At 32.8% G+C, this 11,583-nt stretch overlaps 2 protein-coding genes across 2 annotated transcripts; both read left to right on the forward strand.

Annotated features, from left to right (window-relative positions):
- The first annotated feature begins 2,405 nt into the window (after positions 1-2,405).
- LOC131028793 (calcium-binding protein KIC) lies at positions 2,406-3,430 on the forward strand. The gene has a single exon (XM_057959141.2). It carries the CDS (start codon positions 3,017-3,019, stop codon positions 3,362-3,364), a length of 348 nt encoding a protein of 115 aa, XP_057815124.1. The 5' UTR covers positions 2,406-3,016; the 3' UTR covers positions 3,365-3,430.
- A 5,513-nt stretch (positions 3,431-8,943) lies between these two features.
- On the forward strand, positions 8,944-9,813 carry LOC131028791 (calcium-binding protein KIC). Its single transcript, XM_057959140.2, has one exon. The coding sequence runs from the start codon at positions 9,401-9,403 to the stop codon at positions 9,746-9,748; it is 348 nt and encodes a 115-aa protein (XP_057815123.2). The 5' UTR covers positions 8,944-9,400; the 3' UTR covers positions 9,749-9,813.
- The last annotated feature ends 1,770 nt before the right edge of the window (positions 9,814-11,583 follow it).

Raw genomic sequence — 11,583 nt, forward strand, 5'->3', positions numbered from 1 at the left:
ATGTGTATCACGATATATTATTTAATAAATGACTGATGATGAATGAAATGCTTGAATGTGTTGGCACTCACCTCAATAAAATACAACTTAAAACCCTAGTTTTTATTATTGAACTCATTATTGAGTAGCAAATGTACCCTACTCGTACAATGTCCAACACAAGAGTTGTGGTTATAATAGATACCTATTGTTGAAATTATCTCAACATGTTTCAAATTTTACACCTACAAAAATAAGACAAAAAACAACAATAAAGCCTACCTAACAATAGAATCAAATTCATATTCAAGCTTATTATTGAGCAACAAATATGCCCTACTTGTGCATCTACAACTTGAGCTCCCCTATGTTGTGCAATGAGCTCAATAATGGTGAAAGACAAAGTCATGTAAAAATTTGTATAACTAAGCTCAAGAAAGTGCTAACAACATGTTTTGTTCAAAATGACAAATGTCTTTCATGGCATGATTGAAATAAAATTATAATGAACATTCTTGTCAATGAAAACACCAACCAAATGATATTTTTAAAACTATTCAAATCATGATAAATAAATCCCACTAATACTAATTCATGACGAAGACAAATAGAGATTTTATTTTATTTTATTTTGTATTAAATCAACGCTTAGAGAAAAAATACAATAAAGAATGGTAGTTCAAGGATTGTCACAAGATATAACAAGTGTCAACATAGCACTACTAGTGACCAAATGCATATACAAAATTTTGCTCAACAAAAAGCCCCAAACAAGAGATGCAAAAGTTTGTAGCCAAACATGAAGCCACAAACAACATATACAAAGTTTTGTAGCCCAGGAAGAAGCCCCTAACAAGAGATACAAAAGTTTGCAGCCAAATAAGAAGCCACAAACAACATATATTATCATACTATAGACTAACTTTTAAAAAATAACACATAGCAGAAAATTACACTTGAAGACTAAACTTGAAAAAACTTTGAAGTTGTCTTGAACATGGAGTGACTTTTTCCTAATGTTGGAGAGCTTGAAACTTAATGTAATTCAAGAAGTAATTGATCTTGATGATGTTCTTGGTGACACCTGCAATTGAGAGCAAATAAAGACAATTTGAAACAAGGTGTAAGAGTAAAACTTTTAAAGAATTTATGTCACCTGGTGAATAAACTGATTTGAAAACATTGATAAACACTCACATCTCCATATATTAAGAAAAACGAATTGTCTCATAGAATTTGCTACCACATTATTATGCAATCCAACACTAAACAAATCTTTTTCGAGGTCAAAGATCGATTAAATAAGAAAGAAAAAATGATTAAAAATAATATTCCATTTTTTTTTTTGGCAATAGGGGAAGAGCACCAATAGATAAAATGGTTCCAATAACCGTCACCTTATTATCATGTTGACCCCCCAATAGCCGTCATAGTGAAAACATCATTAATAAATTTGTTTTGTACCAATAGCTAATCATTTTTTGTAATTAATTGGCCCATTTGTGCACAACTATTGGAACATTTGTCCCATTTGTGTACCACTATTGGAACATTTGTGCACCACTATTGGGGCATTGGTCAATAAGTACTAGCGATTTTGAGTTGATGGTTACTGGAACATCTTTAGTTAGGTATCAGGGGACACTTTGAAATGTGTACTTTTTGACCTTTGTGCGCATAACTGATTCCACAACGTGCATCGTTACTACCCAGAAGCCAAATCAATAGTTATAAGTAGTTAAGTCGCATACGAAGACAACTGAAAAAAAAAAATCAAAATCTGAAGTACCGTTTAGAATTTGTGGGTGCGCGAAGTTAGCTATGACGGCTACTCGTGCTCTTCCCCTAGGACAGTCCCAAAATATGTGTTTTAGGCTTTCATTAATTTCGCAAAATGAGCATTTAATGGGATAGATCATAGATTTCAATCTAGCAATTTGTAGTATAGAACTTTCCAAACTAAAATCTGAGCATTGGCACAGCTTTGGACCTCCAAATTTGCCCACTCAAATTCCTCCACTTCCTTTCACTAGACTTACACCTCCAGTATTGTTTGGAGTTCAATGGCAAACCAGAAAGAGGTTTTAAATAGATCTTTTAAGCAAACTGATATTTAGACAACCAACACCAATCCCTTGTAAAATTATAGAACAATAGGATGCAGAGTTTCATAACAAGATCCACACGAACCATTGATTTCACAAAAATAAGAAAACCTTCTCTTTTTTTCACCTGAAAGCCTCCTATCCATATGAAAGTTACCAGTAAATTCTTATGCTAGAAATATGCTTCATTGCAGCATGGGTTTTGAAAACTCTTCCATCTGATGGAATATACAGGTGCAATATCAAAGTTTGCCTTATTACTTTTCATAAACATGCTTCTTATTGTTTTAAGAAAGGATTTGGCGATGTGTGGAATTCCTTTGAGTGGACCTCATGGCATACGATACGATAATAGATAATAGAAATAGGTTAGATGATAATACCTCTAATAGAAGCTTAGCTTTTCCCCAAGTTGTGCTCCGCACTTTTGCAATTACCATCATAGACGAACGAGGAAAGTAGTTAAGCCAATTTTTCAAAAAGAAACAAGAACCTCGTGCTGAAATATGAACAGGGCGAAATCCAAAACGGCTGAATCGAAATAAATCCGTCAATTGACATATATTATATTATAGTGCCTTCGTTGGGGGTTTCAAGGAAATTCCCATCTCTTGCGAAATGTGCACGCTGAAAGCCATCTGTAATTTTCAATTCAAAACGGCTACCCTTTCTTGACGATTTCTTCATAAGTTTCCAACTGGATTTTAAAGGCTGGCCGGTGATGCACACCTTCCTAATAATTTCTGTTCTTTAACTTGCCCTCGACGATTTCTTTGAGGTGTCGGCGATGGATGCTATAACAACTCCCTTCATTTCTCTCTGCAATCCGTACTCTAAACCCTTCTCAGTATTGGAATTACAACTTCCCTCATTTCTCTGCAATCCATACTCCAATCCTTTCTCAGTATTAGCATTCCTGTTAAAAAACCTAAATGGCGGAATTCCAAGATTTCCTCCCGATTATGGCCGAGAAATTGGGCGGGGCAGGTTTAATGGCAGAGCTTTGTAAAGGCTTTCGTTCACTGGCGGATCCACAACGGGGTTTGATCACCGTCGAGAGTCTGCGGAGAAATTCGGCTGTTTTAGGGGTGGAATCTTTGACAGATTCAGAAATACAAGCGATGGTGCAGGAGGGAGATTTAGACGGCGACGGAGCCCTAAATGAGCACGAATTTTGCGTTCTGATGGTTCGGCTTAGCCCTTCTTTCATGGCGGAGGCCGACAAATGGTTGCAGAAAGCCCTCACCGAGGAAATGGAAGAAGCGCTGAAATATTTGTAATGACAATTATCTTGTAGATTATATATAAATTCTGTTTTTCTCAATATGGAGTTTATGGTGTTTTAATGCCGTCGCTGTATCCATTTGTGAAATGTGGCTGGCACCGCTTTCGCTCTGCATATTTTGGGTTTTTCCTCAGTGAATTCTAGTTATGATTTCATATTATTTCTTACTAAAACATTCTTAACAACAATAATTTAGAACTGGTTACAAGATCCATCGAACCACCTTTAACTTCGTTTTACCTTTAATTTCACAATATCTTCAAACTTAATTTTTTTAAATTAATGGACAATTGTGTATATTCATTTTCATTTATTTATTGGTTTATTTGGAGAGTAGTTTCTTGAACATTAACACATTGAGGAATGGTTCAATCTTGTGTAAAAGTCAAATCTCTTAGTTGATGTTACCTTACATTCATATGCACCTACCATCTATCATATCTTTTTGCTTGCACATTTTTATAAATTCATCATATGTGTTCATTTGTCATACCTACAAACACGCATATCTTCATAAATGCATTACCCACTTTGATTTGACCACTTTTATATTCCAAGACAAGATCATAATCATAGGATCATCTTTCAATCATATGCTTGTCCTTCCCAAATTCAAAGTTTAAAACTCAAACTTGACAACTCTTATGAATACCCTTACCTCTTAAACACAAATTTGGGCAATGCATTGCTACGTCTTTGTAGTTAAAGACAGTCAATGCATTCATTTTGATAATTAAGGAAATATCAAGACAGAATGAGGTGAAACCATCAGTAAAATATCTTTAGTTGATAATCAATCTAGACTTAATATAAGTACCATGGAGTATTTAAACCAATTAGAAATGAATTTATTCATAATACAACCATCAAATTTCACTACCCAAATCTTATTTGGATGTTATGTTTCTTCCAATCCAAGGTGGTCCAAATAACTTAGATATTATTTCATGTGAGACTCAAAAGAATAAATTATAATATCCTTCTTGGGCGTCCATGGTTGCATGCTATGAGAGTAGTTTCTTCTACTTTACATAAACATAATAGATGTTGACATGAAGGGAAACTCTACCACATACATGTAGATCTTAAACCATACAAGAAGTATGCTCAAATAGATAGATTTAACAATTACACATTATATAAGATAAACCTTAACAAATGCTTCTTGAACCTTACACTGCTTATTGGAGTTTACTTCATTATATCTTGACTAGTGTTAGTGAGTATCATGTGATCTTAACAACCCCTCTATCTATGGTAAAACACCTTAGGCCACAAGTATGCAAAGTAAAAATGTGCATGAAATTGATCCTAAGTATGACATAGTCTACATTGCCACCTCCTCCTCCTAAGCCATTCTTAACGAAATTTATGTTCTTGGATATAATCATATGAAAAAGATTTGGATATAGAAGAATTGGACTTAGAAATAACAAACAACCTATTATAAAAAAATCGTTGAACCAAGTGAAAATAGAAGATGCCATGCAATAGGCCATCAAATTGAAGACATGATTGGATGCTTAGAGAACAATAGAAAAAAGAAAAAGAACCTCACATTATATTGATTGTAACTATAATGATGTTTATTGTTTCTTTGTGTTACAAACTCCAATCTATTATAGCTAATAAATATTAGTTAAAATTATATTGGGTGTGTATTCTTGTGAGTTACCAATATAGTAAATAAAAATAAAAATGTTTATTCTATGTCTATGAAATAGTATTAGTAGTCTTTATCAAGACTTTTTATATTGTATTAACTTTTCAAGTGAGTTATCTTAGATATTTATAATCGAAGGGTATACTTTATTGGAAGGTTGCCACTTGAAGTGGTACTAATGACAATAATACAAATCATTCCATTGCTCTATTTTATATGCATATCTATGTGCATTATCTTTTTTTCTCTTGTAGGTTCCTTTCAAGTGGTACTAGAGTTCTTTCTAGGGAAATATGTTGAATTGCACCAAAACTTTATGTTTCCATGCTCATATTTTAATGTTTGGAAATATGTTGAGTTATTTTGAATAAAATATGTTGAATTGTATTTGCCATTCGCTATTATTTAGTTCATTGCACAATGCAAGAAAACTTAATCTACACATGCATGAGTATGGTGTATTTCCTACTCAATAATGAGCTTGAAGATGAATTTGTTTTAACTATTAAATAGACTTTAACATTGGAGTTTTTTGTAGGTGTAAAATTTGAAACACATTTATGCCTAGTTTTGAGAAAAAAAAATATGCAAGTGCTCTCCTTAAACAAAAAAGACAATCTTTGTAGTCATATGCTAACTTCATTATAGATGCTCAAAATTTACAAATCCTACTCAAATTTAAAGAACGTGCTCTCACCATGTCTCCAACATCTACATTAAAAATGAATATTCCATCAATTTATACATACCATATAGCTAAAAATCTATTTAAATTTCAATTAAACAATAATTTATACACACATTTAAAACTTACATGTCATACTAAAATTGTATGTTCATGTAAAAATAGCCTTAAAGACAATCACAAAATAAATGTGCTCTCTTTAAAGAGAATAAAACATATTAACAATCATTTACTAACTTCATTGGAGATGCTCAACATTTGGATCATAATTGTGCTATTCTTTAAAATCATTTATTCAAGAATTGTTACTATAATAATTTCTATCAAATTTGAAAGTTTAATATGTTCATATATTGTTGCTTGATTGGAATTGAAAGATGTGTTAGGCTATATAGTATATATACCATAAATCTCGAAGTGGAGATTTCATATGGTTTAATTATGGTAAGTTAGTGTATAACAACTTATAAGTAGCTTATAATTTTTTTGCATTAGTTTATTTTTGTAACGTGTTTAAATTATAAATTAAATGTGTTTAAACTAGTTAACATTCATGCTATATTTTGGAGAAAAAGAAGATAGGTTGTAAAGACAAATCACAAAATATATTTGCTCTCCTCAAACAAAAATAGAAAAACTTAGTGATCATATGTTAACTTCATCAAAGATGCTCAAATTTTGGATCATAATTTTGTCTTTTTGAAGCCTATTTGTACATGAATTGCTACTATAACAATCTCAATCCAATGCATAAGTTTAATATGTGCATAATTTGTTTGATTGAGATTTAAAGAAAGATTTAGCTATATGGTATATGCCAAAAATCTCAAATTGAAGTTTTTATTTGAACATTTTCTATCAATAGAACATCTATGATGAAGTTAGTGTATAATAACTAATGAGTAGCATATAAGTTTTTGTATAAGTGTATTTGTTTGTAACACTTAAATTCTATATTAAATGTCTTTAGATCATTGAACATTTATGCGAAGTTTTGGAGGAAAAGTGGGCTACATATGATTATCAAATAGATTCACTCTCATCAAACAAAATTGATAATCTTAGGAATCATACACTAACTTCATTAAAGATGCTCAAATTTTATAAGGCCTACTCAATTTTGAAGTCCTCGGTCATATCATGATTAGGCACCGAATTTGATGTTCCAGAATGACATAATTTGCATTGGAACTAAAAGTAATTATGGATTTATGGTATTCTTTTGTACCAACTACAAGTTTTTTCACAACCTTGTCATAAAACACTCTTTTTTTTTCAAAACTATAGTGCAATTTTTATATAGTTCTTAGGTTTGTAAATAGATGGCAATCTAGCAAGTGAAATTATTCCTACTCAAATCTAATGCATATGTTAGTGTGTTGCACATCTAAATTTTTCTAAATAGTATGATATAGGAGGCTCTTCAAAGGTTGCTTCAATTGTGGTGGATATGAATCATAACTATGTAGTGTAGGTGATCCCTTGAAACATAAAAACTTTAACTATTAAAAAAATTATTATTTACACATTACATACCTAGATAGTTTTTTAAAAACATTGTTTATTTGTAAATCTAGAAACTTGTCTCATAATTTGTATAACCATGGAGGATGAACATAGGACTAACTTTAAGGTGGTAGAAAACCTAGCAAATATGTCTGCAACAACCAAAACCTTAATCACCACATAAAGTGTCATGAACTTATTGTTTAGAGTATGAGCTAGCTTGAAGATATTGATGATTGATTGGAGGGCATTGACTTGAGTAAATGGTGAACATCAAATACACTGTGTATCATGATATATTATTTAATAAATGACCACTGATGAATAAAAGGCTCAAATGCAATAGCACTCACCTAAATAAAATACAACTTAAAACTCTAATTTTTAATTATTGAATTCATTATTGAGTAGCAAATGTACCCTACCCATACAATGTCATATACAATTCCCAACTAAAAAGAATGAGCACAAGAGGTGTTGTTATAACAAATGGTATTGTTGAAATTTCCTCGACATGTTTCAAATTTTACACCTTCAAAAATAAGGCAAAAACCTAATATTAAACCCTACTTAACAATGGAAACAAAATCATTTTCAAGCTCATTATTGAGCAACTAATATACCCTACTTGTGCATCTACAACTTGAGCTTTGTTATGTTGTGCGATGAGCTCAACAATGGTGAAAGACAATGACATGTAATAGTTTGTATAATCGGGCTCAACAAGTGGCAAACAACGTGTTTTGTTCAAAACTACTAGATATCTTTGTGGACAATAAAAGATGGCATGATCGAAGAAAAAAAATTATCAATAAAAACACCAACCAAATGAAAATGAGATGCTTATTATGAAATTTTTAAAACTATTCAAATCATGATAAATAAATCCCCACCAACACGCATTTATGATGGAGACAAATAGATAATACAAATCAAATAAAACATTATTTTAATGATGCAATAATAAATAGTAGAAATATGTTAGATGATACCTCTAATATGAAGCTTAGCTTTTCTCCAAAAGTTTTTTTTTAGTTGTAGAAGATTTGAACTTAACACTATTTAAGGGAAGAGCACGAGTTACCACCCATGTTCCAATTACCATTCACACCTTGTTCACCTAGCCCCCCAATTACTAACTTTAAAGAAACAAAAAAAATGATAACTAAAAGTCCATTAATAAATTTCACATGTACCAATAGCTGCTCACTTTTTAGCTTTTTTGCTCCATAATTGGCCCATTTGTGCACAACTATTGGGGCATTTGTGCATGAGTAATGTGGCATTTGTACATAAGTATTGACAATTTTAAGTGCACGGTTATTGGGGCATCTTTAAGTAGGTATCAAGTGAAACTAAAAAATATGTACTTTTTAACCCTTGTGTGCATAATGGATCCTACAACGCGCGTCATTACTACCCAGAGTCAAAACAATAACTATAAATAGATAAAATAGGATACAAAGAAAACCTAAAAATAATCATCAAAATCAATATACTGTTTCAGATGTAGATGCCTAAAATTAGCTATAATGACTATTAATGCTCTTCCCTTAGATACCTTTACCGTTGAACCAAATACCTTTACACACTTTACCCAAAAGTTTAGATATCTTTACCGTTGTACCAAATACCTTTACACACTTATCCCAAAAGTTGTGCTCCGCACTTTTGCAATGTCCATCATAAACGAACGAGGAAAGTTATTAAGCCAAACTTTTTTTAATGAAATAAGAAACTCGTGCTGAAATATGAACAGGGCGAGATCCAAAACGGCTGAACGGAAATAAATCCGTCAATTGACATGGACTATATTATAGTGCTTTCGTTGGGGGTTTCAAGGAAATTCCCAGCTCTTGCGAAATGTGCACGCTAAAAGCCGTCTGTAATTTTCAATTCAAAACACCCATCCTTTCTTGACGATTTCTTCAAACTTTTCCAACTGGATTTTAAAGGCTGGCCGGTGATGCACATTTTCCTGATCATTTCTGTTCTTTAACTTGCCCTCGACGATTTCTTTGAGGCGTCGGCGATGGATGCTATAACAACTCCCCTCATTTCTTTCTGCAATCCATACTCCAATCCTTTCTCAGTTTTAGAATTATAACTTCCCTCATTTCTCTGCAATCCATACTTCAATCCTTTCTCAGTATTAGAATTCCTGTTAGAAAACCTAAATGGCAGAATTCCAAGATTTCCTCCCAATAATGGCGGAGAAATTGGGCGGGGCAGGTTTAATGGAAGAGCTCTGTAAGGGGTTTCGTTCACTGGCGGATCCACAACGGGGTTTGATCACCGTCGAAAGTCTGAGGAAAAATTCTGCTGTTTTAGGCGTGGAATCTTTGACAGATTCAGAAATGCAAGCAATGGTGCAGGAGGGAGATTTGGACGGCGACGGAGCTCTGAATGAGAATGAATTTTGTATTCTGATGATTCGGCTCAGCCCATCTTTCATGGCGGAGGCCGACAAGTGGTTGCAGAAAGCCCTCACCGAGGAAATGGAAGAAGCGCAGAAATATTTGTAATTACAGTTATCTTGTAGAGTATATATAAATTCATTTTTCCCAATACAGAGTTTATTGTGTTTTAATGGCGTCAATGTATCCATTTGTGAAATGTGGCTGGCACCGCTTTCGTTCCTATGACAGTATTGCATGTTTTGGGATTTTCCTTCAGTGAAGTCTTATGTTTTCATATTATTTCTTAATAAAACATTCTTAATAACAATTATTCAAAAATGGTTACAAATCTATTGAACCACCTGATTTTGTTTTACCTATCAATTTTACAATTATCTTAAACATTTTTTTTAGCTACAAGAACACGAGCTTTAGGCTGAAATCTCATCAATAGCCAAGGATTGAGGGGTATTCATTCCACCAAATTCACCTCGGGCATGATCCCTTATAATGCCCTTGGTGGGCTCATTAAAAAAACTTAAATTTTTTAATAAATGGAGAATTGTGTTATCTATGCCATTTTCATTTGTTTTTGTGTTTATTTTGAAAGTAGCGTCTCAATACATTAACATATTGACAAGTGGCTTTATCTTGTGTAAAAGTCAAATCTCTTATTTGATGTCACCTTGCATTTGTATGTTTATCCTATACCTTGGCTTGCACATTCTTATACATTTACCATATTTGCTTATTTGTCATGTCTCCAAACATACATATTTCATACATGCATTACACACTTTGATTTGACCACTTCTATAATCTAGGACAAGGTAGAGAGTCATAGGATCATCTTTCAACCACATGCTTGTCCTTCCCAAATTCAAAGGTTAAAAGTCAAATTTGGCAACTTTTGTCAATATCCTTACCTCATAAACACATATTTGGGCAATGCATTGCGATGTCCTTGTAAAGGCATTTAATGCATTCATTTTGATAATAAGGAAATATCATGGTAGAATGTGGTGCAACAATCATTAAAATATCTTTAGGCTAGGGTCCCATGGGAGGGGCTTGGGCTCTATTTTTAAGGAAGAAATCGTCCCATGAGCAAAAAAAATTTCTCTACGGGATTAATTGGAATCTTTCCCCCAAAAAAGGAAGCCCCTACTTTTTAGGAAGCAAGCAAAAAAAGGGTGGGGCTAGAAATTGCCCCACCAACTTAGGAACTTTGTTTGCCACTTGTCAATAATCTACACATTGCATTTCCCACCAAAATCAAATGAAGAGGGAAAATGACATTTATTTAATTAATTTTACCTTTTTTTGTGCGCAAACTTCCTTAAATTTAGTAGTTCAAAATTTTAAGCTGGTTGCATAACAAAACTCATGAGACTGCCATGTTTAAATTTTTCCTAAAAATTCTCAGTTGCCCCAGCTCTATTTTTAAGGATGCCCCCCTCCATGGGACCCCAACCTTAGTTGATAATCAATCTAGACTTAACATATGTACCATCGATTATTTAAACCTATTAGAAATTGACTTATTCATCATACAACCATCAAATCTTACTTTTCAAGGATTTGATAATATACCCAAAACTTATTTGGATGCTATGTTGCTTATAATCCAAGGTGGCCCACATAAGTTAGATATTATTCCATGTGGGACTCAAAAAAATGAATTATAATATCCTTCTTGGGCATCCATCATTGGAAGCTATGAGAGTAGTTTCTTTTACTTCACATAAATGTATTAAATATTGGCATGAAGAGAAACTTTACCACAAGCCTAAAGATCTTAAACCATACAAGAAGTGTGTTCAAATAGATTAATTTAACATTTACACCATACAAAATGAACCTTGACAAATGCTCTAAACTTTACATAATGATGATTGGGGTTTACTACATTATATCTTTTGACCAATGTTAATATCATGTGGATCCTAACAACCCCTTTA

The sequence above is a fragment of the Cryptomeria japonica genome, chromosome 5 (assembly GCF_030272615.1).
Source record: "Cryptomeria japonica chromosome 5, Sugi_1.0, whole genome shotgun sequence".
In the NCBI taxonomy this organism is placed as follows: domain Eukaryota; kingdom Viridiplantae; phylum Streptophyta; class Pinopsida; order Cupressales; family Cupressaceae; genus Cryptomeria; species Cryptomeria japonica.

What these genes read in the sequence shown, in the direction of transcription:
- LOC131028793 (XM_057959141.2), top strand. Translation starts at nt 3,017, where the DNA reads ATGGCGGAATTCCAAGATTTCCTCCCGATTATGGCCGAGAAATTGGGC.
- LOC131028791 (XM_057959140.2), top strand. Translation starts at nt 9,401, where the DNA reads ATGGCAGAATTCCAAGATTTCCTCCCAATAATGGCGGAGAAATTGGGC.